Below are 26604 nucleotides of genomic sequence, written 5' to 3'. Positions count from 1 at the left end.
ACAAAGTTACATCTTGATGGGTGCTCATCTGTTTTCAATTAACATTGGGAACACTTTCCTTGATCGTATGTCTCACGAAAAGACCAATACTATTGTTTCTTAGTTAACTCATTACGACCACTACTAGAGATACTAGATCGCTTCGAAATTCGTCACACAATTCCACGAGTTACAGAACTACCGCTAATGTTACACACATACACAAACTAAGCTTTTCAGTTGCTACGAAGCACAACGCAGTTACTAAGGTTGTTTTATATAAATTCACAGCCTGCTATTGTTCACAGATTTCTTTTCTTCAAAATCGCAGCCTGCTATGTGTTTGGGAACACCTCATTGAATGACGAAGCAGTTGAGGTCGAACAGGTGACAAAAGCACGGTGATGTGGTTATCGATACATTTACCGGTCCAAGTTTGAACACTGCACCTCGTATCACCAGCTACTATCGAAACTTAAACAAATACTATTTGACTGCAGAAAGCGAAACCAAGCGCGGATATTAAATATCCATACAATAATGTTGTTCATCCGTACAACGTAAAACACACTCAAAATCTGCACACTTTATGGAAAAACCGGGATACTTGGCAGGTATGAAATGGTTACAAGAAAATGTACCTAATCATTCTCATTTATGGCATACATACGAATGTACATCACACTGACACATGGAATAAAATGCACAATAGTATCCTTTATTAGGCTGTAATATGAATGGAAATTCAATCTTATAGGCATCACTGAGCACTTGCAGATAAGATTTGTCATGGTATGTTGTCATAACCTAAAGAGAGAACACCAGAAACTGTCACTAACACATCTCTCTGAAATACATTGAAGTCATTAAAATTATGAAGTAAGAATGAACACAAATGCACTGAAATACATAAAACTACCACATAAAAAACAAATCAATATGCCTCGCATATTATTAACGTAAGACTTCGACAGGAAGAAAAGCATAGAATCGCAAGAAAAAACATGTGGCCTACAACTCCAACAAAAGTACGCAAAGAAATGTTAACATGGCAAGAACAACAGAATAACAAACTCATTATTTCATCCCAATTAATGGAGTCTCTAGCCTCTCTTGCATGTAGGAGGATTGTCGTCCCGAATTTCTAGCTGTAAAGCATACACATTGCAATAGAGCGCGCGAAACATGATACACTGAGAATATGAACAATACGCTTGCCAAATAAAGAATCAAATACGCTTGCAAATGAGATTGCAATTACACAAGCACATTAAGAATTTATCGTAGGGAACAGTACTGTTCGTAGTAGAGGTTATATTGATACAAAATAGGAAATAGCAAGAATTCAGGAAATCTGCAGACAAGTTAAGGTATGCTTATCATTCACACTATTTCAGCATCTCGAAGCAACTTAAATTTTCCGGCCGTTTGTCGTATTCTTAATACAAGAAATTTAACTTCAACCTATTGAATACAGTACAAGATGTTAACGTATTAGTTAAGCATCATTGAAATAATTGAGACATGCTTCGCCCCTTCTGTGGGCCATCATCAGTCATAATACCTCAAAATTCTACCAGACGTCTGGTTGGACATTATAAAAATATGTTGCATGAGTGAATACATTAAAAAACATTTACAAGATCTTATCACATACATAAAGACAGCCCAACATCAATTACATCACACAACGTTTCGACTGTCACCCGTTCAACCAATTAACTGACATCCCATATTCCAACAACTGAAACACACGGAAAAACGTAAAAACACTATTCAATTGGGAAGATTTAACGACATTTCAACCACCCTCATTCAAGCCATAATTTTAACTTGTTTCAATATAGGTTCATTTTTTAATCAAGTAACTTGTTTACATGCACTAGGCACTCCGTCTTCGTAGTATGTCCAACGGAGGTGATTCGCCCATGGACACTTCGGCGAACTAATTTGTTTGAGTCTAAAATGTAGTCAACATAGACATCCAAGTTGAATTACGACGTAATGCAACATTTTTACATGAGCTGGTCATATCACATACAACATCTCACATCTTGAAGCTAATTCTGATTAAACGTCAGGAACGTAATATTGAGTTTAAAAAAAAAAAAATTAATGTAAATTAATACGAATTTGGAATACTTTTCCACAACATTTTACAATATAAAATTCATGTACAGCAATTGTAATTATATGTATTCTGTATTAATTCACAACGTTTGTACATAAATCTTTAAACTGTCTTCGAATTTAGCATCAAATAAGACTTTAAACTACCATTATTGTCAATACTGTCCATATTTGATATTTTGTTAATGATACGATCTTGTAAATGTTTTTTAATGCATTCACTCATGCAACATATTTTTATAATTTCCAACCAAACGTCTGGAGAATTTTCAGGTATTTATGACTGATGATGCCCCACAGAGCGAAACATGTCTCAACAATTTTAACGATGTGTAACTAATACGTTAACATCTTGTATTGTATTGAATAGGTTGAAGTTAAAATAAATTTCTTATATTAAGATTCTTTCAATATGGAAAAAATCATTTTCATTACTTGTAATGTCCTATTCTTCACGTGCATTTATTTCTCTATCACTCGAAATTCGGTTACACAAATTTCTCAATTTCTCGAAGCAAACATTTCCTCCCTTAAAGCAAAAAAATACTCTAACTCAAATTTTGTGCAACATTAACTGTGCGATACAGCATTTGTGGTTTGTGAGGAACAGTTAACAAGTGAGGCGCCTAGTATCAAAACCGGCCAAATCACAAAATCTACGAAAATGAGTTAAGGTTATTAACGTGAAGTAGAAGTATAGTACTATCAGGTGAAACAAGAACATGCTTTGAAATCGTCCATGTCTTAACATTACAGAGCACTGAATTCTTGGTCATGCAACAGAATGGGCCAAGTCATGCAGGCAGTGAATTCAAAACCGGCCATGTCGTGTTGCACCATTATTCTCTGGAATCTAGTGTTGTCATATTATGCAACAATGCAATATCATTAGGCAAAATCGTTCGTTATATTGTACAGTGTATTCTTTGAAGTCATAATATTTCGTATTTTGTTCGTTTGCAACACTGACTTACGTATTCGCATGCTTCTAATGTCATTTGCACAAAACAATTCTATTTCCTGTGTGTCGTATTTTGTCATTATGTAGTATAACGTGTATATTTTTCCGAGTGGTGAACTGAAAAATGTATTTTCATACCTTGTCCTACATAATGGAAACATCAATAGATGAAACTCCCCACATCACATTGGAAATCACAACAACGATTGCGAGAGTGGCAACAATAATATTTCATTTTATTATACGACAGATTAACCAAGTTTCTCGCACAAAATTCTGCTCGTGTAAAAGGTGAGGTATTTTACAATAATGATCTTGGGAAGTATCGACGTCTGTGTAAAAGAGGAAAATCGCTGGCTCAAATGACACCTCACACAGTGATCAAAGGCATTACTCTTCCTGTCTCTAAAACCCCTTGCAGAACCACTTTGGCTCAACAGGCAAGATCATCCATCATTGCAGTTTTATAAAACTATAATATTAGCAACTGAAACAGCTTTCACTAGTCATAAGAGTTCCAAAACCGTCTCTGAAGTCTGCATCAGTAGTCCACATGAAGTGCCTGACATTGTATTATAAATAAGAGCAAACTGAAGGCTTAAAACAAGCATTTTACTTAGTATATGTGACCAGTACCTATCTTAATAATGATTCTATTAATATAAGTGATTATTATATTGCTGATCATTTTCTTTTACTGTGTTCAAGATCTAAGTGAACTACAACTTTTAGTGAGAGAAATCCTACTTTGTATTCTCCTCAGCTTTCTGATGTTCTTCCTATATATATATATTATTATCCCGTGTGTGCTGAAATGCTATTCTTATATTGCAATAAAGAAAAGTAATTATAATGGCAATTTATTTTCATTAAATAGCCTTTTTTCACAAGGGTTTGGGGTTTAAATTGAATACAGTTTCAGACAAAAGCCTAAAATTATACAAAATGGCAACTAAAACAGCAAAGTCAAAATTTATATTAACAAAGAAGATGGGCTCATTATAAGTAAGATTTCTCAAAACAGCGGAACTTAAATACTTTTCCATTAAGGCTATAACTATGAAAAAAAAATCTTTTGTGGCTACCGTTGCTTTGTCTCTACAGGTTTTTCATCTATACTGAAAAATATGCCTTCAGTGACTTGGCCGGTTTTGATACTATGACGCCTCAAGTAAAGAAAGGATTACAGTGAAGCTGGGAACTAATATGACGGGAACTGAAAAACTCAAACTTTTAGTGATCAGAAAATCGGCACAGCCTCGCTGTTCCTCGGGTGTCAATTACCGGTCACATAAGAGAGCCTAGAAGTCGCGGATGATAACCTCCATTTACGAAACTCGGCTGCGTGGTACTGACAAGAAGTTTCAACATGAAGGGAGGAAAGTTAACCACAAACAGTGGTGGTGGTGAATTTTTGTTTTAAGAGGAAGTACAACGGACTAATGGATTTTTTTTCAAAGGTGTTAACGGATCTACGTTACTGGTTTCACTACTGTATTTAAAGTTAAAAACTTCATCACTGATCCGTGTTGAACTAATAGTTACAATGCTAAAAAGAGAAAGATGTTCCGCCTATTCAATACAATAATATTGTTGCACGAATTAATGTAGCAACATATTTAATGTTATGGGACCTGTTTCGACATAGGTCCATGTCATCAGCCTACACAAAAATGGCAAGAAGTCAACACAATTGTCACACTTATGAAACTTTCCTTGAATTAAAAATAGAAGTTCATGTAGAGGTTCTTGTGCACTCTTGCTGTAGATCTTGAGGTTAAAAAAATGATGCAGTATAATTCACAATTGGATGCCGTTATGCATCAGTAGACTAAGCGCCATTTGACGAAAATTGAGATTTTAGCGCCATCTTGTAGAGGAAGGCTTGAACTATTTATAAAAAATTCCCCATTGCATTACAAGAGGCCGTTAGTTGTTAGTAAACAGAAAACATAAGCAACAAGCCGGGAATCAGTAAAAATGTAAATTGCATCAGTAGACTATGCGACATTCCAGTTTGCACCATTAGACCAAGCACCACATTCCTCACATTGCGCGCGAATGACAGCGAGTGAGCCCGCGTTTTCGATAGTGCTGACATTTTTACGCGGTGATACATTGAGTGGTTTATCAAATGACGAAGTTCAGCGATGTAGCAAGTACTTCCAAAAGTAAGGAGAAGGACAGTGCTACTAATGCAGCTTGCTAAGAAGGTTGTGTCCGAGAATCGTTCTCTAGAATTTGATGGTGAATCTCAGGGAGTAAATCTAAATAAGTCAAGACAGGGAGGACCACAGGAAAGTATAGTTCCCTTTCACGCATTAATACCTTTGTGGCCAAAAGGAAAACCTATCTCTGAAGCCAAACTAAGAGACTTTGGTTTGCTGATGCACTTAATACCTGCAGATGCCAAACAATTTTACCAGAATCTTCAAGCAGATTCTGACATTGTGGATGACATAGATGGACTTAATGGAGATCCTGATTTCGAGACTGAATGAACTGAGAGCAACAATAGTATTACCTGTCCAGTAATTTGTGTGTATTTATGGGAGAAAATATCTTTAATCACATTTTCTGTCTCAAGCAGAACAAAACAAGACTTAAAGATATCCCGTCAATACTGTGCTATCAGAATATACCGTATTTCACGGCATAATCGTCGCACTTTTTATACCAAAATTTTCGAAAAAAATTGTAGGGTGCGACCATTATACGATGAATATTAAATACCAGTACTTGCATTACTCAAAAAATGTATTTATAACTAAACTGTATTTGGTACAAATTTAAGATGCACGTAATACTCGCGTTTATACATCAAAATAATTAAAATAGTCTAAAACAAAATTCATAATTTTTCGCAACAATTCGGCGAACGTTTTTCCAACCGGAAAATAAAAATGAACGTATTAAGTTAATTTGTCATTAATTTGAGTATTAAAGTTAAAATATTACACTTGCAAAAAATTATCGCTTTGTTGTGAAATGTGGACTTACCGGTACGCAATTTATTCCAAATCTTCGGTGTCGCTATCGCAGGTTTCGCTATCTGATGCACCGTCCTCGCCTCTGTTAATACCAGTATCAGATTCTTCGTCTCCCTGCCACACTGCGTCATCTTCGGAACTGTCTATTGCATTCGAAATCCCAGTCCTTTTGAAGCTCTTGGAGACTAGTTTAGGTGGTATAAGATCACAACTCTTCTTCACCCACGAGCATAACAACTCCAAGGGTGGACGCCTGATATTTCCGGCGGGCGTCAATTGCTGATCGCCGCTCATCATCCACTCGTAAAATCGACGTAAGTGGTCTTTAAAGGGTTTATTAACACATACGTCTAGTGGCTGCAAAGCAGATGTTAGGCCACCAGGAATGACTATCTATCGTGTCTTATTTGTAGTGAGAATTCGCTTCACTTCGTTCACGAGGTGACCTCGGAAACTATCTAAAACAAGCAGAGCTGGTTGTTTTAGTAGTGCACCAGGTATTCTATTCCACACAGTTTTAACCCAGTCCAGCATGAGTTTTACGTCCATCCAACCCTTTGGTTGCACTCGTACATGAATTCCACGGGGAAACTGTATATTCTTAGGCATCGTTTTCCTCTTGAAAATGATGTAAGGCGGCAACTTTCACCCATCAGCTGTAATGGCTAGCATTGCCGTGCATCGCAACTTCTCACTACCGCTGGTTTTCATTAATACACTCCGTGATCCTTTTAGCGCAATAGTGCTGTTGCGAGGCATATAAAAAAAGATTGGAGTCCGATCGGCATTACCGATTTGAGAAAGAAAGTACGAAGTTTCCTTGCGCAAACGTATGACAAATCGGTGAAAATTTACAATCTTGTCCGTGTAATCAGCAGGCAACTTTTGGCTTAGTGTTGTTCTCCTTCGCACTGACAGATTGTGTCGTCGCATGAACCCCTTAATCCACCCACGAGTCGCCTTAAACTGAGTTACCGGTATGTTGTGTTTGCGCGCTACCCCTGTCCCTTAATTTGTAACATTTCATATGATACACTGCAGCCATTGTTACGTATTTCACTGACGTACCTAAACACTTCTTTGTCAATTACAGGAAACTTCCCTGTTTTAGGACCTCTAAACGCGCGTCTAGAAGGGTTTATGCTTTTTAGCTTGTTTTTTTACTTTCCGCCAGTCACGCACCAACTTTTCACTCACAGAAAAATTTCTTTCTGCAGCTCTGTTCCCGTGCTGTTCAGCGAAGGCAATTACGCTTAGCTTGAAGCCCGCAGAACAGTTTATATATTTACCCATAATCGCTTATAAATGCTTCACACGTTAATGTTTTGCGATATAAATGACTTTCCGTAATTGTTCACTATTAAAACAAATTATTTCTGCAAACACCCAAAACACAAATTAAAAACTTAAATTCTCACGCACACATGTCTACAGTAATCACGTAAATCTGAAACAAATAAATGCATCTGTGATCTGTCCATTCCAGAGCAGCCAATACTGTTAGGCAGCAAGGAAGCATGCAACAATTTATCAGTTTAGCTCGTTGGTTGCGACACACTACTGCGCTTGCGCAAAGCTCGCAAACCGGAGCTCTAGCTAGCGCGGTGTAAATCTACTGTATAGTTGACTGTATTCCAAGACGTCAGTAACAAACATACATTTTTTTCAATTTCTTTTAAACATACGGTAATTAGGTTAATATTTTTTCCCAGTTATTGATGATTTTACATTACATTACTGACGAGTTTATAAAATAAAACTTTAATAGCATTGGATAATAATTATCTTGACTGCTTGGATAAAAGTTTTCATCCCATGCCCGGACACTTATGACGTAGTAGTAAGATAAGAGTCTAGCGATGACAACTGAGACATCGTAAATAATTCGGCTGAATAATTCCGTGGAAATCTGCGTTATCGTCTTGGATTTCACTTCGTGCGCAATAACACAGGAGCCGGCCCCATGGTGTAGGGGTAGCGTGCTTGCCTCTTACACGGAGGCCTCGGGTTCAATTCACGGCCGGGTCAGGGAATTTTACCTGTATCTGAGGGCTGGTTCGAGGTCCATTCAACCTACCTAGCCGGTATTTCCTGGCGACGTTGCCGATAAGCGATAACTTACAGCCTTACGTATTTCAAATGGGAACTCATAATATGTAGGTGGTGAATAAATAGTACACTGTCTCGCGACCACGTCAAACTACCGATAGTTTTACCGGTAAGCCATGCGTCGTACATATATCGGTATTATTTATTTATACGTTGTGCAACATGTCGCAAACGTGACTGTGTTGCCAAATTGCCCATAAACCATACACGTATTTAAATTGCGCATTCATGTGCAACTTACGTTGCAGTTCCATTTGGACGTGCGACGATTATGTAATTAAAGGTTTAAAGTCCGATTTTTGTATTGAAAATAAAGGATGCGACGATTACGCGGTGGCGACGATTATGCCGTGAAATACGGTAATAGGCCTATCGTGAAGGAAAATCCATTCAAAAATTGTATAGACTACAATGGCTCACGTCTGACCATTCGTATTTGACTCAGATAAGTTGAAATTCCTCAGATCAGTAAGTCGTTATAGCAACGACTTTAGAGAGTAGCTTCCCTTCTAGAATTTCTCCATCTAAAACTTGAATAATGTACCGGAGTTGTGGCGTGGCTCGTGGTGGATCAAGCACTTAGCGGGCCTTTTCAGACAGTAGGTGATTCAGTTTTTAATCATGGCTGCCGCCACGTTATGTTTTTTGAAGTTTTACTCAGTAGATACTCTACAGTTATGGGTTATTGGTGTAGCATCATGATACATTATTCGCACTTGAGAAAAACCTTGAATTGCATCAGTAGACTAAGCGCCATTTCTTGAAGAAAATCTATGTAGTGCGAGTACAAAAATGTTGAAATTTGGTGATAAGGTACAATCTATTATCCTACAACACCAGTAATACCATATTTAGCAAAATTATGTTCGCTCGAATTTACACATAGAACCAAATTTAAACGCGATTATCTCACAACCAACTTTTGGCGCTTGGTCTAATGATGCACAACGGCATCCAATTGTTGTTATTCAAGGAATAAAATTTGTTGCTAGGTAACAAATGGTATGATTTTGTTTTAGTACTTCAAAAGGTGGATAGTGGTATATAAAAAACCTCTTAGAATATGAGACTATTAGTACTGATATAGATTTTATGAGATCTAAGGAAAGGAAAATAAATTAAAAATAGGAAACAGAAAAGTGAAAATGGTAAGGTAAGTAATGACTTAAATTTAGCCTTGTCATGAAGCACAAGAAGAAGTAAGAACCAAAAAATGAATATACGTAGGGGATAGGAGGTGGTAAGGGAGTAAGGGGGAGTAGTTAAAGGTGGGTCAGGGGGGTGTTGTGGTAAGGGCAAGTAGCGCGACAAGGTGTTGTGTATTATGTGGAAGATTGAACGCTTACTTGTCAACTTGAAGCTTTCGAAAACTAAGATAAGGAAGTCAAAAAGAATGTTCGGTTTTTCAGGCAAATTAAACAATTTTCAGTGATATCAAGAAGAGGGCCTTTGTTTAGGGTACTGATAATTACACTGTCTTGCTCTAATGTAGTGAAATGATGTTTTAAGTCTTGTATGTGATGCCCTATTGCTGAGAATTTATTGTTTTTATAGCATTAACATGTTCTGAATATCTAATTTCGAAGCTTCATCCAGTTTGTCCAATGTAAGAAGAAACACGTGTTGCATATAAAACGGTTTACGCCAGATTTTGAAAAAATATTAGTTCTGTTTATAGATTTGGAGTTATAAATTACATCCATGTTTCTATTGTTAGTTCGAAAGGAAATTTTGGAATTATGTTTTTTTGAAGATATTGGCAATGCAGTAGACGTTTTCATTGAAAGTGAAGGTAGAGTAAGATGCTGGTTTAGGATTGTCATTTGATAGTGTTGTATTTGTTTGGTGTTTAAATTTATTGATTATTCGTTCAATAAAAAATTGCTGTAACCATTAAATTTAACGATGGAACGTGTGATATTAAGTTCTTTATTTAAATTTTATTTAGATAAAAGTAGTTTGAAAGCACCGTTAACCATACTGGTGTAAGTGGCACATTTATGTGATTGTGGGTGTGAGGAATCTTGTCTTATGGTGGTAGCTGTTTGTGTGGTATTCCTATAAATCATGTAAGACAAAGAATAAGGTAATCTGCTAATTGTTATATCTAGAAAATTGACTGAACTGTTGGATTCAGTTTCAAGTGTAAATTTAGTACGAGGATCAATCTTGTTGAGATTATTAAGAGTAGAGGATGCATTAATAATCCTATCATCTAGAATTACCAATGTATCATCCACATATCTTGTCCAAAAAAGTATATTCTTGAAATTATCATTATCAAAATTGTGTTCCAGAAAATCTAAGTATATCTCTGCCAAGATCCCCGATGCTGGTGATCCCATTGCCGAGCCATCTTGTTGGTATATTATATTGTCAAATGTGAAAAAATTGTTATTGATTACCAATTTTAAGCCAGTCTTGCTCAAAAGTTTTTGGTTTTCTCAATATATTCAATTTTATCCAAAACAACAGTTGTGTTACCCATATTAGCTTTTGTAATGAGATTATTATTTTCAATTTTCTTTTTCAGCTTGAAAATGAGTTCTCTTTCAGGGAAAGTGTCTTTTTAGCAGGTTTTACATTTGTGATCGTGGCGTGAATCTTATTTTTTTTCTTTACATCGAGTATTACTTCGTCTTGTAAATCTATGGGCATTTTACTGATGGCTATTTCAGATTCTGTAACTAAATTTAAAAATGTGCCACTTACAACAGTATGGTTAACCACGCTTTCAAAATATCTTTATCTAAAGAAAATTTAAATAAAGAACTTAATATCATACGTTCCATCGCTAAATTTAATGGTTACAGCAGAATTTTTATTGAACGAATGATCAATAAATTTAAACACCGAACAAATACAATGTTATCAAATGACAATCCTAAACCAGCAGCTTATTCTACCTTCACTTTCAATGAAAACGTCTACTGCATTGCCATTATCTTCAAAAAAACATAATTCCAAAATTTCCTTTCGAACTAACAATAGAAACATGGATGTAACTTATGACTCCAAATCTATAAACAGAACTAATATATTTTCAAAATCTGGCATATACTGTTTTACATGCAACACCTGTGATTCTTCTCACAAAAGGCAAACCGGACGAAGTTTCAAAATTGGATATTCACAACATGTTAACGCGATGCAAGACGTAAATCATTTCACAACGTTAGACCAAGACATTGAAATCATCAGTACCCTATACAAAGGACCTCTTCTTGATATCACTGAAAATTGTTTAATACACCTTGATCAATATTTTAATCCAAATCAAAACCGTAAAAATTTGCCTGAAAAACCGAACATTCTTTCTGACTTCCTTATCTTAGTTTTCAAGAGCTTCAAGTTGACAAGTAGGCACTACTTGCCCTTACCACAACAACCCCCTGACCGACCTGTAACTACTCCCCTTACTCCCTTACCACCTCCTATCCTCTACCTATATTCAATTTTTGGTTCTTACTTCCTCTTGTACTTCATGACAAGGCTAAATTAAAGTGAGCCTCATAATATTACTTACCTTAACATTTTCACTTTTCTATTTCTTATTTTTAATTTATGTTCTTTTCCTAACATCTCATAAAATCCATATCAGTACTAATAGTCTCATATTCTAAGAGTTTTTATATATTCCACTATCCACCTTTTGAAGTACTAAAACAAAATCATATCATTTGTTATCTAGCAACAAATTTTCTTCCTTGAATAACAATTGTGAATTATAGTGCATCATTTTCTTAACCTCAAGATCTACAGCAAGAGTGCTCAAGAACCTTTACATGAACTTCTGGTTTTAATTCAAGAAACGTGTCATAAGTGTTACAATTGTGTTGACTTCTTGCCATTTTTGTGTAGGCTGATGACATGGACACATGTCGAAACCGGTCCTATAACATATTAAATATGTTGCTACATTAATTTGTGCAAAAATATTATTGTATTGAATAGGTAGAACATCTTTCTCTTTTTAGCGTTGTTCACTACTGTATGTACTGTAGCCTGTATTCTAAGAAGTTACTACTGTATAGTGTTATAACGAAAGGGGCGCCATAAAATCAAGTTTCTTTGAATATTTTTCAAATGTTTATAATTTATTCAGTAAATGCCCGTAGATACAAATGATTCATTGAAATGCTATACGTGATCAGAAATGGTATTATCTATATACCGAAATTTCGATAACTCGAAATAGAATTTTTCTCTCGAGGCGACTCGAGATATCAAGGTTCCACTGTATATCACAATGACACAAGCAACAAAACGCATAATAGTTTCCTTTATTAGTAAAATTAATAGAAATTCAATTTTGTAGGTATCTCTGAACACTTGGGGATGAAGTTTGTTATGTTTTCTTGGCCATAACGTGAAGAGAAAATACCAGAAACTGTCAATGACCCAACTCCCTGAAATACTTTCAAGTCACTAAAATTATGAAGGAAGAATGAACAAAAAAAGCACTGAAATACATGAAACTACCACATACAAAACAATTCGGTATGTCTTATACATTATTAACATACGACCTTTACACGGGGAAAAGCCAGGACCGCTAGAAAAAACACGTGCCTAAAACTCTAATGAAATTACGCACAGAAACGATGTTAACAGTGCGCAAACCACACAGTAAGAAACTCATTCTTTCGTCCCGCTTAACTGAGTCGCTAGCGCACGCCAGCCTCTCTTGCTTGTAGAACGATTGCCATCCCTAATCCCCAGCCATAAAGCACACATGCTGCTGTAGCGAGCAGAAAACGCGATACACGAAGATGACAGACGATACCTCACGAAATAAGCATCAAATAAACACACTTGAAAATGAGGTTGGGTAAATTACACAAGCACATAAGAATTTATCCTTTATCCTAGGGGAAGAATATTAACCGTACTGAACGTTATATTGGTCAAAAATAAGAAAACTCAAAAATGAATTGGAAAATAGGAAGAGTAAAAAAACGGAAAGTTTCCGGGTAAATTAGAAGGGTTGTCAGGTAAGAACATACACTTTCACATAGTATCGGATTTCGAAAAAATAACAAACAAGTAAGTCGTCGTGTGGATATCACCCGCGGAAACGCAAGTTTTGAACAAACTGATCGCCGTTTCATGTGTATGGGAGGTTTTCTTACTTTGATACAAAAATCGGATATAACGACAATCCGCTATAGCAAGTAACTTTCTGCCATTGTGAATTCTCGCTGTAACAGACTTCTACTGTACTTTTAAACACTAGGATGAGAGTTATCCAGCAGATGAATAGCAGGCAGAGATATGTCTAGGTTATAGGCATTCTTCAGAGTAGTACCCTCCAAGGCTAGGATAGTTTTAATACTCCATCACAACTACACCAGCTATGATGAAAATATTCAAAACTTCCCTTACAGATTTCTGCAGTGCACTAGTGTGTCAGAATACCCTACAAAAAAAATTACGGGCTATTGGAGGAACCAAGGAGCTGAGAAGAATAATAGAGTAGCCCTTAGCAAGGTCAAACAGGACCTCGGCTTCAAGCAAACAACCATACTATACAGCACCACTGCTCGCTGGGGTGTGATGCATGCTGGCTGCCAGTCGTTTGGATTCACCCAGCGAGTTAACTGTGACAAGTTACCTAATGTATAAGTCTTTCATCGTGGGTCTTTGTTGTGTGTATGGGTGCAACAATACGAGTGACAGGAACAGAAAAACCGGCATTGCTTTTAATCAGCAAGTTTTCTTCTCGTAGACTAGTACATATGAAACAGACGCATGTTTATTTTTCCATGGACACGACGTAGTTGTTTCAAACTATGGATTGGTGTAGGTACCCTAAGAATCCAGACCTTCTGACCCAATGGACAAAGGCAGACGAGAGGAAGAACTGAATACCTCGTGTTAATAGTGGTATTTGTACGGAGCACTTTAAACCGGGCTGAGAGAGAGATAATGCTGTCCGAAACAAATTTCCTGTCTATCCTAGCTACTTATAACCATCAGCTTCTAAGGTAATTATCACTCAAGGATAACGATTGTAGCTGATATGCTTTATTGTTCCACTTGGATGACATTCCAAATAACGGTCTGCAGAAAAGGAACATCAATCTAAGGCTGTCTATGTATGTTAACACTTGAGCCAAGTAATATAAAATTGGAGGGCGTTTCCAGTGGCATTAATACTGTTCGGATGCAAAAGGCGAGAGAACATTTCCTACTTTATTACAGGAAGAGCTTTGAACACAATATACTATCATACTTTGGTACTAAGTTAAACGTTTTAACTAATATTATTCTCCTTTGTGTATTCCAGGTATTCAATCCCTCGACAAGAAGAAGTGCAAAAATTTTGAACATGCACAGAAATAAAAACAAGGAGAAGCTGATGAGAGCATAATGTGACACGAGAATGATCAACAAAAATTTACAAAGAACAAATGCTAAGATGAAAAAGGAGAACAATGAGAAAATTTTATTTTACAACCTGGAAACAAAAAATATAATTACAAAAGATTGCATTATTCAGCTTGCTGATATTTCAGGCATTTATAAGGAATCATTTGTGAAAGTGCAGTAAGGGCAAAGGTTTCACCTGAAATAGTCATTTGCATTGACATTAGACTTCTACTCCCCTAAGGCACATTCTTACATAAGGGCATGCTAAATACTTGCTTACCCCACCCCAGAACTTTTGCTAATTGATGCACATCTGTAGCATTCTGCACAGAAGCACTTTCTGCTATGAAAGGAGAAGCTAATGAGGATTTTCCTCAATGTTCTCTGATTGTTGATGAGATGGCAATTAGCTTAGCGAGTGTATTGAGTGGAGTGGACAAAAACAACAGGGTGCGTCGATTTTGAGCCTGTACCAGAATGTGATAGGTAACCACGTGGCAAGAGGGGGTTATGCTATTATGGCTATTGCCATAAATATGCATTGACGTTGTTTACTTCCTCACAGATGAAATTAGTGGAGAATAACTGTTCTTTAGATACTCGATGCCTGGGAATTTAGGTTAGCGAGTAATATAAGCATGGTTAATCAGTGAGGCTACAATATCAAGCATGATGGTCTATAGTCATCTTTTAATCATTCTGTGACAAAGCTCTGCAATTAGTTTTTCCTCAGATCCATGCCTCCTGATGTAACAAATCCAAAACACCTTGGATGACAAGAAAATTATCTATGAAAAGACGGACAAATTATAACCTGGAACCACATCGTACTTCTGTAATAGCTACAAAAGAATGAAGGGCTGCCTTCAGCTAATAAACTGCAGGGTGTTCACATCAATTACAAAGTGCAGAAGATTAATGTAAAGCTGCTCAGTGGATCCAATGCAGATGCCCAGCAATTCTGTCTACAAACGAATATAGAAGGGTTTGAATTATTTAACAGATTGTTCAGTAATTTGAAGTCTCGGGAGTATCCTGCAGACAGCCGATGAACTCTAGCAACGCAGCAGAAATAAAAGTGTTTCTCATTCACTGCAGTGACCATGTTAGTAACCCGAGATTAATGAAGTGAGCCAAAATCATATTGATTTTTTTTTTAACACACACACAACCCCCGCCCCATCCATACAACAACCACCTTATGCTTTAGTGCATTTCAGTTTTCAAGAAGGACATCCCTATTTCAACCACACTTTGACAGCATTGAATTTAGCAAATGAAAATGACAATTAATAGTCATCATTACCTCGAACTTTCCGGAAATGATATCTTTTGAGTTTTCATCTGAGGTAGTGAAATATAATTGCTGGTTTACTTGTGCTTCAGATTGGGCAGAAATCACCGGAGTAATGCATTAGTTGTTTGAGAGAGGCTACAAATTTGAGTGTAACTGTCAATTAGGGTTAAGAATAGAGGTGGTTTGATTTTCCCATTGAAAGACAGTGTCTGCAGGCGAGCTGATGAAAGTATAATGAATATACAAAATTCTGCTAACAGAGTGAAAGGGAATATGCTCAAAATAATAAGTGCTAAAGGACATTTTACATGAATCTCGCTAAGTTGACTGAACATTGCGTTGAACAGTCTGTAGAAGACCATCCATGTCCTATCTAGTTAGGCTAATGTCAACTGTCTTAACAATCGACTTAAGACATTTATTCAGAGAGCAAAATGAAAGGATCCATGGAAGAAAAACTAGACAATATTTCACCAAAACTTGCGCAGTTACATAGACGGTAATACATTTGGACTGTGACTGCAACACTGATTCTTGTCCATTTGTGGGCTACAAGAGGCTTAGTTTGATAAAATGTATAGTTGTATGTTATTTTGTTTATTGTGTAGTATGTTATGAGATGCCTTGTAATTGCATAAAGTAGAAAACAGTTTTGACCCCAGTCTCCCTCATTATGTAGCAAACTCTGGTTCTGAGTGGGCGTAGCCTAAAGGCCTTCCGCACCCTCTGAAGAGGGCACACTTTCTCCACACACTAGCAGTGGTGAGGGGCCACTGCATTATTCTTCTCACCTCTCTGGGAGGAACATACATGCTCTGCTGTATTTATATGTATCTGACTTCAAATTGAACATTTCAATACAACAAATGTGCCATCCTCAGGACACACTACAGTGGCATGCAATGGTTCACTACACTTTCCAATCCTACTCACCCTGTGGACCAGGGGGGCCTTGAGATGGTCCGGGAGGTCCTCCTTGTGCTGGAGGACCATTCTGAGGCATATTCCAATTCCAGTTACCCCCATACCCTGATTGTGGACCAGCCTGAGGAGGGCCTGTAATCAAAAAATTCTTGCTATACAAACTTTGAAGAGCTTAATTTCTCAGGCAAGCAAGTCCTACGTGCCACTAACGACCTCATGGCTGCGAAAAAAGACTGCCTGTTTAAAAGCCTCGACTACTGCATCAGCAACATACAATCAAGCATTCATCCACTACGCAAGAAATGTAGCAATATACGGAGAAAATAGCTACCAACAGAGACAAATACAGTGAAATCCCCATTAGACGATAACCTATAGTAAAGAAAGATCTTTGATGGAAGCAGTAGTAATGGATGTTTATGGAGCCATCCAAGAGCCGATCCGATAATTGAAGGAAACTGTTCCTTGACCAGAACGCAATGGGAATTTCACTGCACCCAGTCAATCAAATATCTTTGGAGAAAAAACGTAAAATCAATGCAACTAAATAGTCGGCTATATGTACAGATTCTAAAATAACATTCTATACAAATCTCGCCATCCCTTAACTCTATGAGAAAGTGATGGGAAGGAAGAGGAGAGCATTGTTTTGCTATCATCGCTAAATATAGAGGACGACGTTAATAAACTGTACCTTCTTGCAGCCGTTCCACCTACTTTCCAGTGGGCAATTGAGCGAGAGGCTAGCTAAGGAAAGCCATCAGAATGCAAAAATACCTCGATACCTGAAGGTGAAAGATGTTTCCTTCAAAAAAACAGGTATAATACAATGTTCCAAACGTCGCTGTGCTCTTAAAACCAGATTAGTCATAAGTTTGAATCAAACTACGGTTTTTCTATAAACTTAGTGCAAAGCACTGTAAAAGTTAAGGAAAAGAGGGCACAGAAAGGCTTTGGTTACATTGGCAGACCGGCGACATGGACAGAGCAGAAGCAAACAAAACAATAGCCACAGCAAACTTAGGTCCGCTATGAGGAAGCTCCTTAGAATGAGCTGACTAAAAAAGACACACCCAGAATGATCTGCAGGTTGAAACTGGGAGATCTCCCGCTGTCCTATATAAAAAGCAAAAGACGCTAAGAGTGCCGTCAGTTGAGTCAACTACGAGCGCGGGGCGCTTGTGACTGAACACATCCGCGAGGAGTTTTCATTACAGTAAGCGTGGAGAGTTGTGATGTGAACTGCTCTATGAACGAAGCTGCACAGCAAGGGGCTTTGAGAGCAAATATAAGGTTTGCGAATACAAAGAATGAGGCATGGCAAACTGAAACGCAACTGAAATTTGAACTACAAATAGTAGTGTAATATATTTAGTTGACAGTTAAAGTAGGTAGTGATGGGACATTTGATTCATTTTACTGAATCGATTCATTTGATTCCGTTCACGTTACTGAATCGATACAGTGATACGATTCACGGCTCATCGGTCACCGCTCCTACTGCATCTGTGTATGTGCTGGTAAGACATCAGCAACAGCATTCAGAGCTCGCAGCTCCCATCTGGTCTTCATACTTTGAACTCCTTTCTTAGAAAAAATGCTAGTTACTCTAATACATCGAAGGTTTCCGGCGACGCAGGGTGGGAAAGGTTAGGATTAGGAAGGTAGCAGCCATGGCCTGAATTAAGGTACAGTCCCAGCATTTCCTGGTGTGAAAATTGGGAAACTAGAGAAAACCATCTTAACGGCTGCCGACGGTGGAATTCGAACCCACCACCCCCGAATGCAAGCGCATAGCCATGCGATATTAACTGCACGACAATTCGTTCGGTCATTTTTGAAAATATGTATTTTTCTATCAGCTGAGGATTTTTTTAAATCATCATATTTTGTATAGGCTACCCGAGATGTACAGTAGCCCGCTGGCTTTCTGATTCAACGTACTGTTATTGCGTCTGTCCACATATGATTGAAGTCTTGTGCAACGATGTGACATATGAACTGAGAAAATACTGAGCCGTTCTTCCCAATATAAAACAGGTACTTTTGAGTGGTCATGAGCATGACTCATAGTCATAGGGCAGGCTAGAGTCGAGTTTGTCAAATGTCAAGTTATAATACTAAGATTCATTAAACTAATAAATAGTATAACCTAATAGCCTACCTACTTACTAGCTACTTCAGAATTATGTTGTGACTACCTTTTTAACACTGCAAATAAATCCATCTATTATTTAATCCTCCCTGTAAGTAGAGGACAGTGAATGCAAATGGGTATTATTTTCAAATGAGCTGAGCTCGAGAGTCCATTATAGCACACGATTCTTTCAGTGTAGCATGGCTCACTGTATGTCTTGCTGCAGTGAGCCGATAAGGAGCCGTGCGTATCATGTGTCTCACTGAGCCGCGCTCGTTCACGATTCTTTCGATGTGCCATTATTCACTGTCTCGCTGCAGCGCAAGCTCAGCTCTCCGCGTGTCCAGTGAGCCGATAAGGAGCCGTGCTCGTTCACGATTCTTTCGACGTGCCATGATTCACTGTGTCGCTGCAGCGGAAGCTCGGCTCCCGGTCAACGTCCAGTGAGTGCGCCACTCAGCACTGTCCGCTGGGAGTAAGCTGAATCGTGTGCCGTGAGCCCGCCGTTCCGATGAATCGATTCACTCGGACACTTGAATGAATCGATACACTGCTTCGAATCATGCATTCAGTAGCCAACACTAAAAGTAGGTAGTCATTGCATTATAAGGGCTCTCAACCTGCCGCTATTGCTGGTAAAACAGACTGTTCATTGTTGAGACACACTATACCCTGTAATCTAATTAGCATGTTGTCTGTTACATTTTCCCATTTAACACGATTCTCACAAGTCCCGGTCTCAATCCTACTGAATACATGTTGATATATTGCCGTAATAATTTTTATATTCCTGCTTACGACCATTAAAATTCTTGTTGTACTATCCATAGGGAACAGTTTTCTTTATATCAACACAAAATATGGCATTCTGGAAAACAGGATGTGATGCTTCCTATTCTGAGTTTTTCCACATTCACTTTCTCTTTGAAGGTTGTATAGTTTGGTTCTTGTGATCTGCACAATACTTCATTTGTTCGAATCGTAATTTTCTCAATTCACTTGGAATCACTATAGCCCTTTTATGTGCTATTTCTGCAGAAAACCTGAGAGTCTTTTAAGAAAGGTGTTAATTTTATTTTTATTCTCTGCATCTGCTAACCTGAGTCCTACTGCTTTGGGATCTTGCTGAATTTTATGGATCCATAGTCCTGTCTTCTTTCCAAGATTTCTCATCACTAGTTGCTGTAAAAGCCGATTTCCTGGCAGTCGGAAGATGTGAAATACAAGATTTTTCTCTTCCTTGTGCTGGTGATTGGATGAATCTCTCAATATACAGTTTCATGAGGAAGGATTCTCCACACTCCTTCAACAACCTGGTAACTTTTCTTTATGCAAGTTCTGCTCATTCTTCTTCCAGTTTTGAGATCACTTCTTCAGTTTTTAATTTGAAACTGGGTTTCACAACCGTAAGTAGCTTCCGGAAGAATTACTGTTTTATGGTGTTGTATCTTAATGCCTATTGACAGGGATTTCTTATTATATGTTGACCAGATTAGAACTTTTGCTTTTTTACAGTTCTATTTATCCATGTTTCTTTCTTGTTTAAGTTGTACGTGATGATTTCTTGAAGATATTGATAATTTTTTATTAATATATATATTTTTAGTAATGTTAGATGCCTCTGCTGGTGAGATATGGTGCTATCAGAGCAGTGTTTCCTGGTATGGACTAGAACAAATTTATTACTTTCGCTGACCATTCTCACTCTCATCCTTGCCTTCGACAATATGAAAGTGAAGAGTGATGCTAGAGAATCAGGAGGACCCTTTAGGAGTATCAGCATACTGTGACCGTATTTTGAGGAATAAAAAATTATTAACAATGAACATTGTGATTTTTCACTTTCATGTACAGGTAGGCCATTTAAAAAATGAAGTACTATATGCCTGTACAGTAATTTATAATGCAGTCTGACGAAGACCAGGGTCTTGGCAAGGTGCAGTATCCAACTGATGAGCCCAGGCTGCACTGGGGCAATACACTGGTAATTTTCGACGATTGAGTTTCCTGAATTTTATTTATAACGCAGTTTATTTATGAGTGTACAAACACCTAAACTGTGGGGTATGTCAATGCTTCGAAAACCTGGCTCTCAACAAAATGAAAGAAATAACTGAGTTAACACGTTCGTGGCCACTCGGATATAGGTCACCATTATCGTAGTACTGTAATACTTTTCCTTTGCTTAATGGAGTTTGTGTCCGTATGCATTTTAAATTTTTACCTGAATTATTTAAATATTTTCTGTCTCTGAAGCCATGACACACGCAGTGCCTCAGTGGCACTATCAATGAGCCTTTTGCCTCCAGTACCATTTGATGCAGATAATAAAGTAGAATAAGGAAACTAATTTTTTGATCGATTGCAGATATTCCATTTTTATACAACAGATAAATAGGTTTTTGAATATTTCTCACAAAAATGCTGTATATATCAAACTAAGTTTGGGCTGGGAAGACTTGGGAGAAAGGAGATGAGCTGCTCGAGTGAGTGGTATGTTCTGAGCTGTCAGCGGAGAAATGGTGTGGAATGACATTAGTAGACAAATAAGTTTGAGTGGTGTCTTTAAAAGTAGGAAAGATCACAATATGAAGATAAAGTTGGAATTCAAGGCGACAAATTGGGGCAAATATTCGTATACAGGAAGAGGAGTTAGGGATTGGAATAACTTAGCAAGGGTAATGTTCAATAATTTTCCCATTTCCTTGCGATCATTTAAGAAAAAGCTAGGAAAATAACGGATAGGGAATCTGCCACCTGGGCGACTGCCCTAAATGCAGATCAGTAGTGATTTACTGGAAGTTTTTGACAGTGTAGTTTATTTTGGTGTGTTCTTGAAGGTGTAGAACTGGGTTGAACTATGACAACACAAGCGATAGCTGATTCTCATCTCTCGTTCACTCTCTCCCTCCCTTTGCTCCTCTCATAGGGACATCAACGTGTTAAGTGTTTTCTTGGTCTTCACATAGAGCTACGCCCAGTCACTAAATTATTCGTTCAATGAATGACTGGTAGACTGAAGTTTAGTTTCTGTTTTAAATCAGAAATTTAAGTTACTGGTGTATGCTGAGCCAACGCATAGGCAATAACAGAACTTGTGGATTCTTTTCCTCGTAGGACTTCCTATTCCAGTTGTTACACTGTCCTTTGAAATATTATCACATACAGTAAACAGAAGTTTTCTGTTCAGCTCAATGTTTTACCCCACACACACCGGGCGGCATGTACATAGACATTGTTAAGAATCTGCCATCTGTCAAGTATGCCGCCTTGGTGTTGCATGCTTTCAGTTAAAACAGTACTGTGGACGGTCTACTGCAAATATCACAGAACCCATTTTATATTGTTCAAAGATATAACACAATTCATCCCAGTACACTGAATGAACAATAAGTAGGCTTGAAACGTGAAGAGGGTCGTATAAAAATTTTCAGAACGTAAATATTTACTCAGCTCAAACCTAGTAGGAGGCACAACAGTCTAAAATGCAGCGTGCCAACACTTCCGTCTTTACACCAGTAACTGTGAATTGTAGGCTTCTATACTAATCCCATTAAACGAAAACAGCATTATACCACAAGTATTTCACACAAGTTCGATGATGTATTAGAGATCAGTACTTTTAAAGATAAAAACTTCATTGTTCTGTATTGAAATTATTGATGTTAAAAATTAAATAATTGAAAAGGAGGTTCAATCTATTCAAGAACTTAGCAGGAGTACAAGTACTCACTCAATTATTCTGATTTGCGTCGTATATTTTTATATACGTACTTAACATCCCGCAACCGTGACAAATTCTAGACCTTCAAAATATTCTCCACTCTACTTTGGCGTTCGACCGCAGCGCATGACCTTGAATGTGCCGCGCTGATCACCAGGAGCTGGCGGCTTTCTACTACAAATCTATTCGTCTGCGACTTCTAGTTATTTTTGAACTTCGTATGTTAGTTGATAGTGTTGTGACTTTGTGCATACAGAATGTGGTGTCGTGTCTTTCTGCCTATCAAAGTGTGAAACTGACCTCCACTATTCATAAACATTGTACATCTTTTTACGGCTGATGATGACCTGGACTAAGGTCGAAACCGGTCCCATTTAAATAGGAATGTGATTACTGCATTTCCTTCTTTTAAGCATTGAATAGGTTGAACCTCCTTTTCAATTATTTAATTTTTAACAGAGATCAGTACTGGCATAATACCAATATAAATGGTCCGTTATTGGACATTATAAATTTTCCAGCTAACCCACCCTAGCACACGAGGGCGAAACGCTGGCAACCAAGAATGAGTTAGCTGGAAAATTTATAATGTCCAATAACGGACCATTTATATTCGTATTATAAATTTACTCATTCAGGACAAATATTTCAGATTCCGCATGGGAATCAACATCTATATCATCTAATGGCCAAGCAGGCATCAATTTCTGGTGATGAGACAAAGTCTCTTAGTGCACTGGCACTACCGGTGGCTCCAGTTAGCCTGCGCAGTGGCCTCCGCGGTATGCACTAGCCAGCGTCTTGGTAGGTGTGCTAGGTACCAACTGATGAGCCCACCCTAGCACACAAGGGCGAAACGCTGGCAACCAAAAATGAGTTAGCTGGAAAATTTATAATGTCCAATAACGGACCATTATATTCGTATTATAAATTTACTCATTCAGGACATATATTTCAGATTCCGTATGGGAATCAACATCTGTATCAGTACTGGCATACCTATTGGTTTCATCTGCAATGTACTGTACTGTCTGAGAATGATTTCCATACTTACATTTTCACTTGAATGTATCTGTTCACCCTCTTCGCTAACATCGCTTTCACTCAATTAGGCCTATCACTTTTACTATTCAATAAATCATGTGATAACGCATGTCACAAGGAACTTCCCCCCTCACCGCTGACATCAGAAACTAACAATCAGGCAAACTTTGAATTTCATTGCTACTTAGCTTTTCCCCTCACACACGCTTCCTTGAAGCCATCCTCACGAAAACAAAGAACTGTTACAAGTAATTATTTTGTTCCGCATTGAAAATGACGTACATGACAAATATTACAATAATATTTATTGAGCCACCTATTCGACACATTCCACCATTTTATGTGCTTAAAATTTACATAATAATAAAAAGACTAAACGTATGTTTCACCCTTTTGATGGGCATCATCAGCCTAACTCAATTTTGAAGTTATTGGTTGTGGAACCTATCTAATCTTATAAAATGTAGAATAAAAATGTTGAAAAATGATCTCTTAAAATATTGTACACGAACATCTAAAATAGAGATGATGCACAGAATGTTTTGTTAAGTATACTGAGAAATAACAGTTTTGAAGACTATAACATGGTCAATCTTGAATGTGAGAGCCTCTAAAACCAAAATGGATCTTCTTATACACCATTAGAACCTTGACTGCCTCAAGTGTGAAAGTACATTCATCCTAGGGGAACATTTGACCCTCTCCAGTAACAAGAGTTCAAAATTGCAAGACCAATGTCAAATATATAACAATTGAAGTATGAACATATCAAGCGTTAAAAGAATACGGCTGATATCAGAAAGCCGGTGCTAACAAGTGTAAAAATCTACTGCACCATTAGCTTAGTATCTCATGCCTGCAAAATGTTAACTCTTTTTTCAGAAGAATGGAAAGAAAAGTTGAAACCGAGTTGGGAGAGGATCAATTTGGCTTCGGAAGAAATGTAGGAACAATCCTGACTATGCCTTGATCTTAGAAGATCGAATTACAAAGAGCAAGTCCACATGCATGCCATTCATAGATCTTAAAAAGGCATTAGATAATGCTCATTGGACCAAGCTATTAGAGATTCTGAAGGTGATCAGGCGCAGATGCTGAGAACGAAGAATTATCTACAATCTGTATAAAATCAGTCTGCAGTGATAAGAATCGACGACTTTGAAAAAGAAGCAGCAATCCAGAAAAGAGTGAGGCAAGATTGCACTTTGTTTATATAGAAAAAGCAGTAAAGGAATTTAAACAGAAATTTGGGAAGGGAACCACAATCCAAGGAGAGATCAAAACCCTGATATTCACTGATATTTTGTCTGGGACTGCAGACGATCTGGAGAAATTACTGAATGGTATGGACAGAGTTTTGGGTAAGGAGTACTAAGATAAAGTAAGTCCAAAACAAAAGTAATGGAGTGCAGTCAAACGAAGTCAAGTGATGCAGAAAATATTAGATTAGGAAATGAAGTTCTAAAGGAAGTAGATGGGTATTGTTACATAACCCTTATGCTTTCAAGGTAACGATCTATTGGTACGTGCGGTTCCTGCGAAAACCGACATGGCAACGATGCATCGTTACCGGCCTTCGTTGTTATTTCGTTGTTTACAAGCCAGATAGCAGCATTTTACACGGAATAACAACACAGTTTTAACTTGCGTTATACTCCACGGGTTAGCTGGTAGATAAAATTGCTAACCTGTCTTCGCTCCTAAGCACTTGAACAACTTACTACCACTCAAGTGTATTTTATTCCTAATTTCTTAAGCTATTATAAGCTACGTATGCCGTCTCCAGAATAAGGCACCATATTTTACCAAATTTTAATTCAGCGCAGCAATTTTATGTATTATTTTTAAACTTCTAACCAACCACTTGTTACCACATTTTAAAAAACAAGACATTCGCAAAAATCTATACAAATTGTACCTCTTACTTAAGTATAAAAACAATCAGGATCCTGATCTATCTTTCTTTTAGGTTTGAGATTTTTAGGCTGATGATGTCCTCAACATGGGTGAAACATGTCCCTGTATGTAATATCTTAAGAACGATATCTTAAATTTAAATAAAAAACACTTATGTATTGAACAGGTGGAATTTTTAATCCAATATTATTTGATTTAAACTGCTGATTTTCCGTATTTATCGATACTCTTACTCGATACTCACTGGAATTTGGAGTCTTGTTTAAGTTCGAATCACAAAGTGTACACGACTGTGATAATCCAGCACCTCCAGTATGAAAGGTGTACTTTATAAAAAATGGCCAAGTTTTAAAGTGACCCATCATTTTACAAAATTTCATTTATCGCTGAATCTAATACACATAAATCTTTTATCTTTACCACGCTAGTAAACAATAATATGACCTTTCTACTAACACCAATCAAGCCTTTGAAATGTGGTGGTACAGAAGAATGCCAAAAATCAGATTGATAGATCGAATCACAAATGAACATACACTGAATTGAATTAGTGAGGGGAGAACGATTTGGCTAAATTTGACCAGAAGAGCTAGAATGATAGGACATATTCTTACATTTCAGAAAATGTATGCAGAATTTTATTCCTTTCATTTTTACAGAAGTACCAGTTTTGATCTCCCACTAAAATCTGTAATCATTACTACACATATTTGACACTGATTTGTTTTCAGTTTGTACACTGCGGTCATGAGATTATTATTTTTTTTTTAGAATAATAATTTTCTAAATTTGATACTAGAATTTATATTAGGTCAAGGTGGAGCTCATGGCTAAAGTGAAAGAATCGAAATGGATTTTGCATTAAAAAGGTGTATGTAAGCCTCACACAGAGGAAAGCGTTCAGTCATGCTCAAGTCCACCACTAACAAGGTCAACACGGGACAGGAAAAAATCCTTCTAATCAAACCTACTTTCAGAGCCAATAATGAAATGGGGTCCATCTCCCAATTTCAACCTGGT

General features: G+C 37.4%; 1 protein-coding gene across 2 annotated transcripts in view; it reads right to left on the bottom strand.

Moving 5' to 3' along the window:
• The window catches only part of LOC136858652 (heterogeneous nuclear ribonucleoprotein 27C), a 251789-nt gene that overhangs the window by 97311 nt on the left and 127874 nt on the right, over window positions 1-26604 (bottom strand). The window contains exon 9 of one of the 2 annotated variants that reach the window (XM_067138366.2): window positions 16772-16894. The exons of the other annotated variant lie outside the window; for it this stretch is intronic. Within the exon in view, the coding sequence (XP_066994467.1) occupies window positions 16772-16894 (123 nt within the window). The remainder of the gene's footprint in view (window positions 1-16771; window positions 16895-26604) is intronic. 2 annotated transcript variants of the gene reach the window in all.

Source organism: Anabrus simplex, chromosome 1 (assembly GCF_040414725.1).
Source record: "Anabrus simplex isolate iqAnaSimp1 chromosome 1, ASM4041472v1, whole genome shotgun sequence".
Classification (NCBI taxonomy): Eukaryota; Metazoa; Arthropoda; class Insecta; order Orthoptera; family Tettigoniidae; genus Anabrus; species Anabrus simplex.
This window is presented reverse-complemented; position numbering and strand designations above follow the sequence as displayed.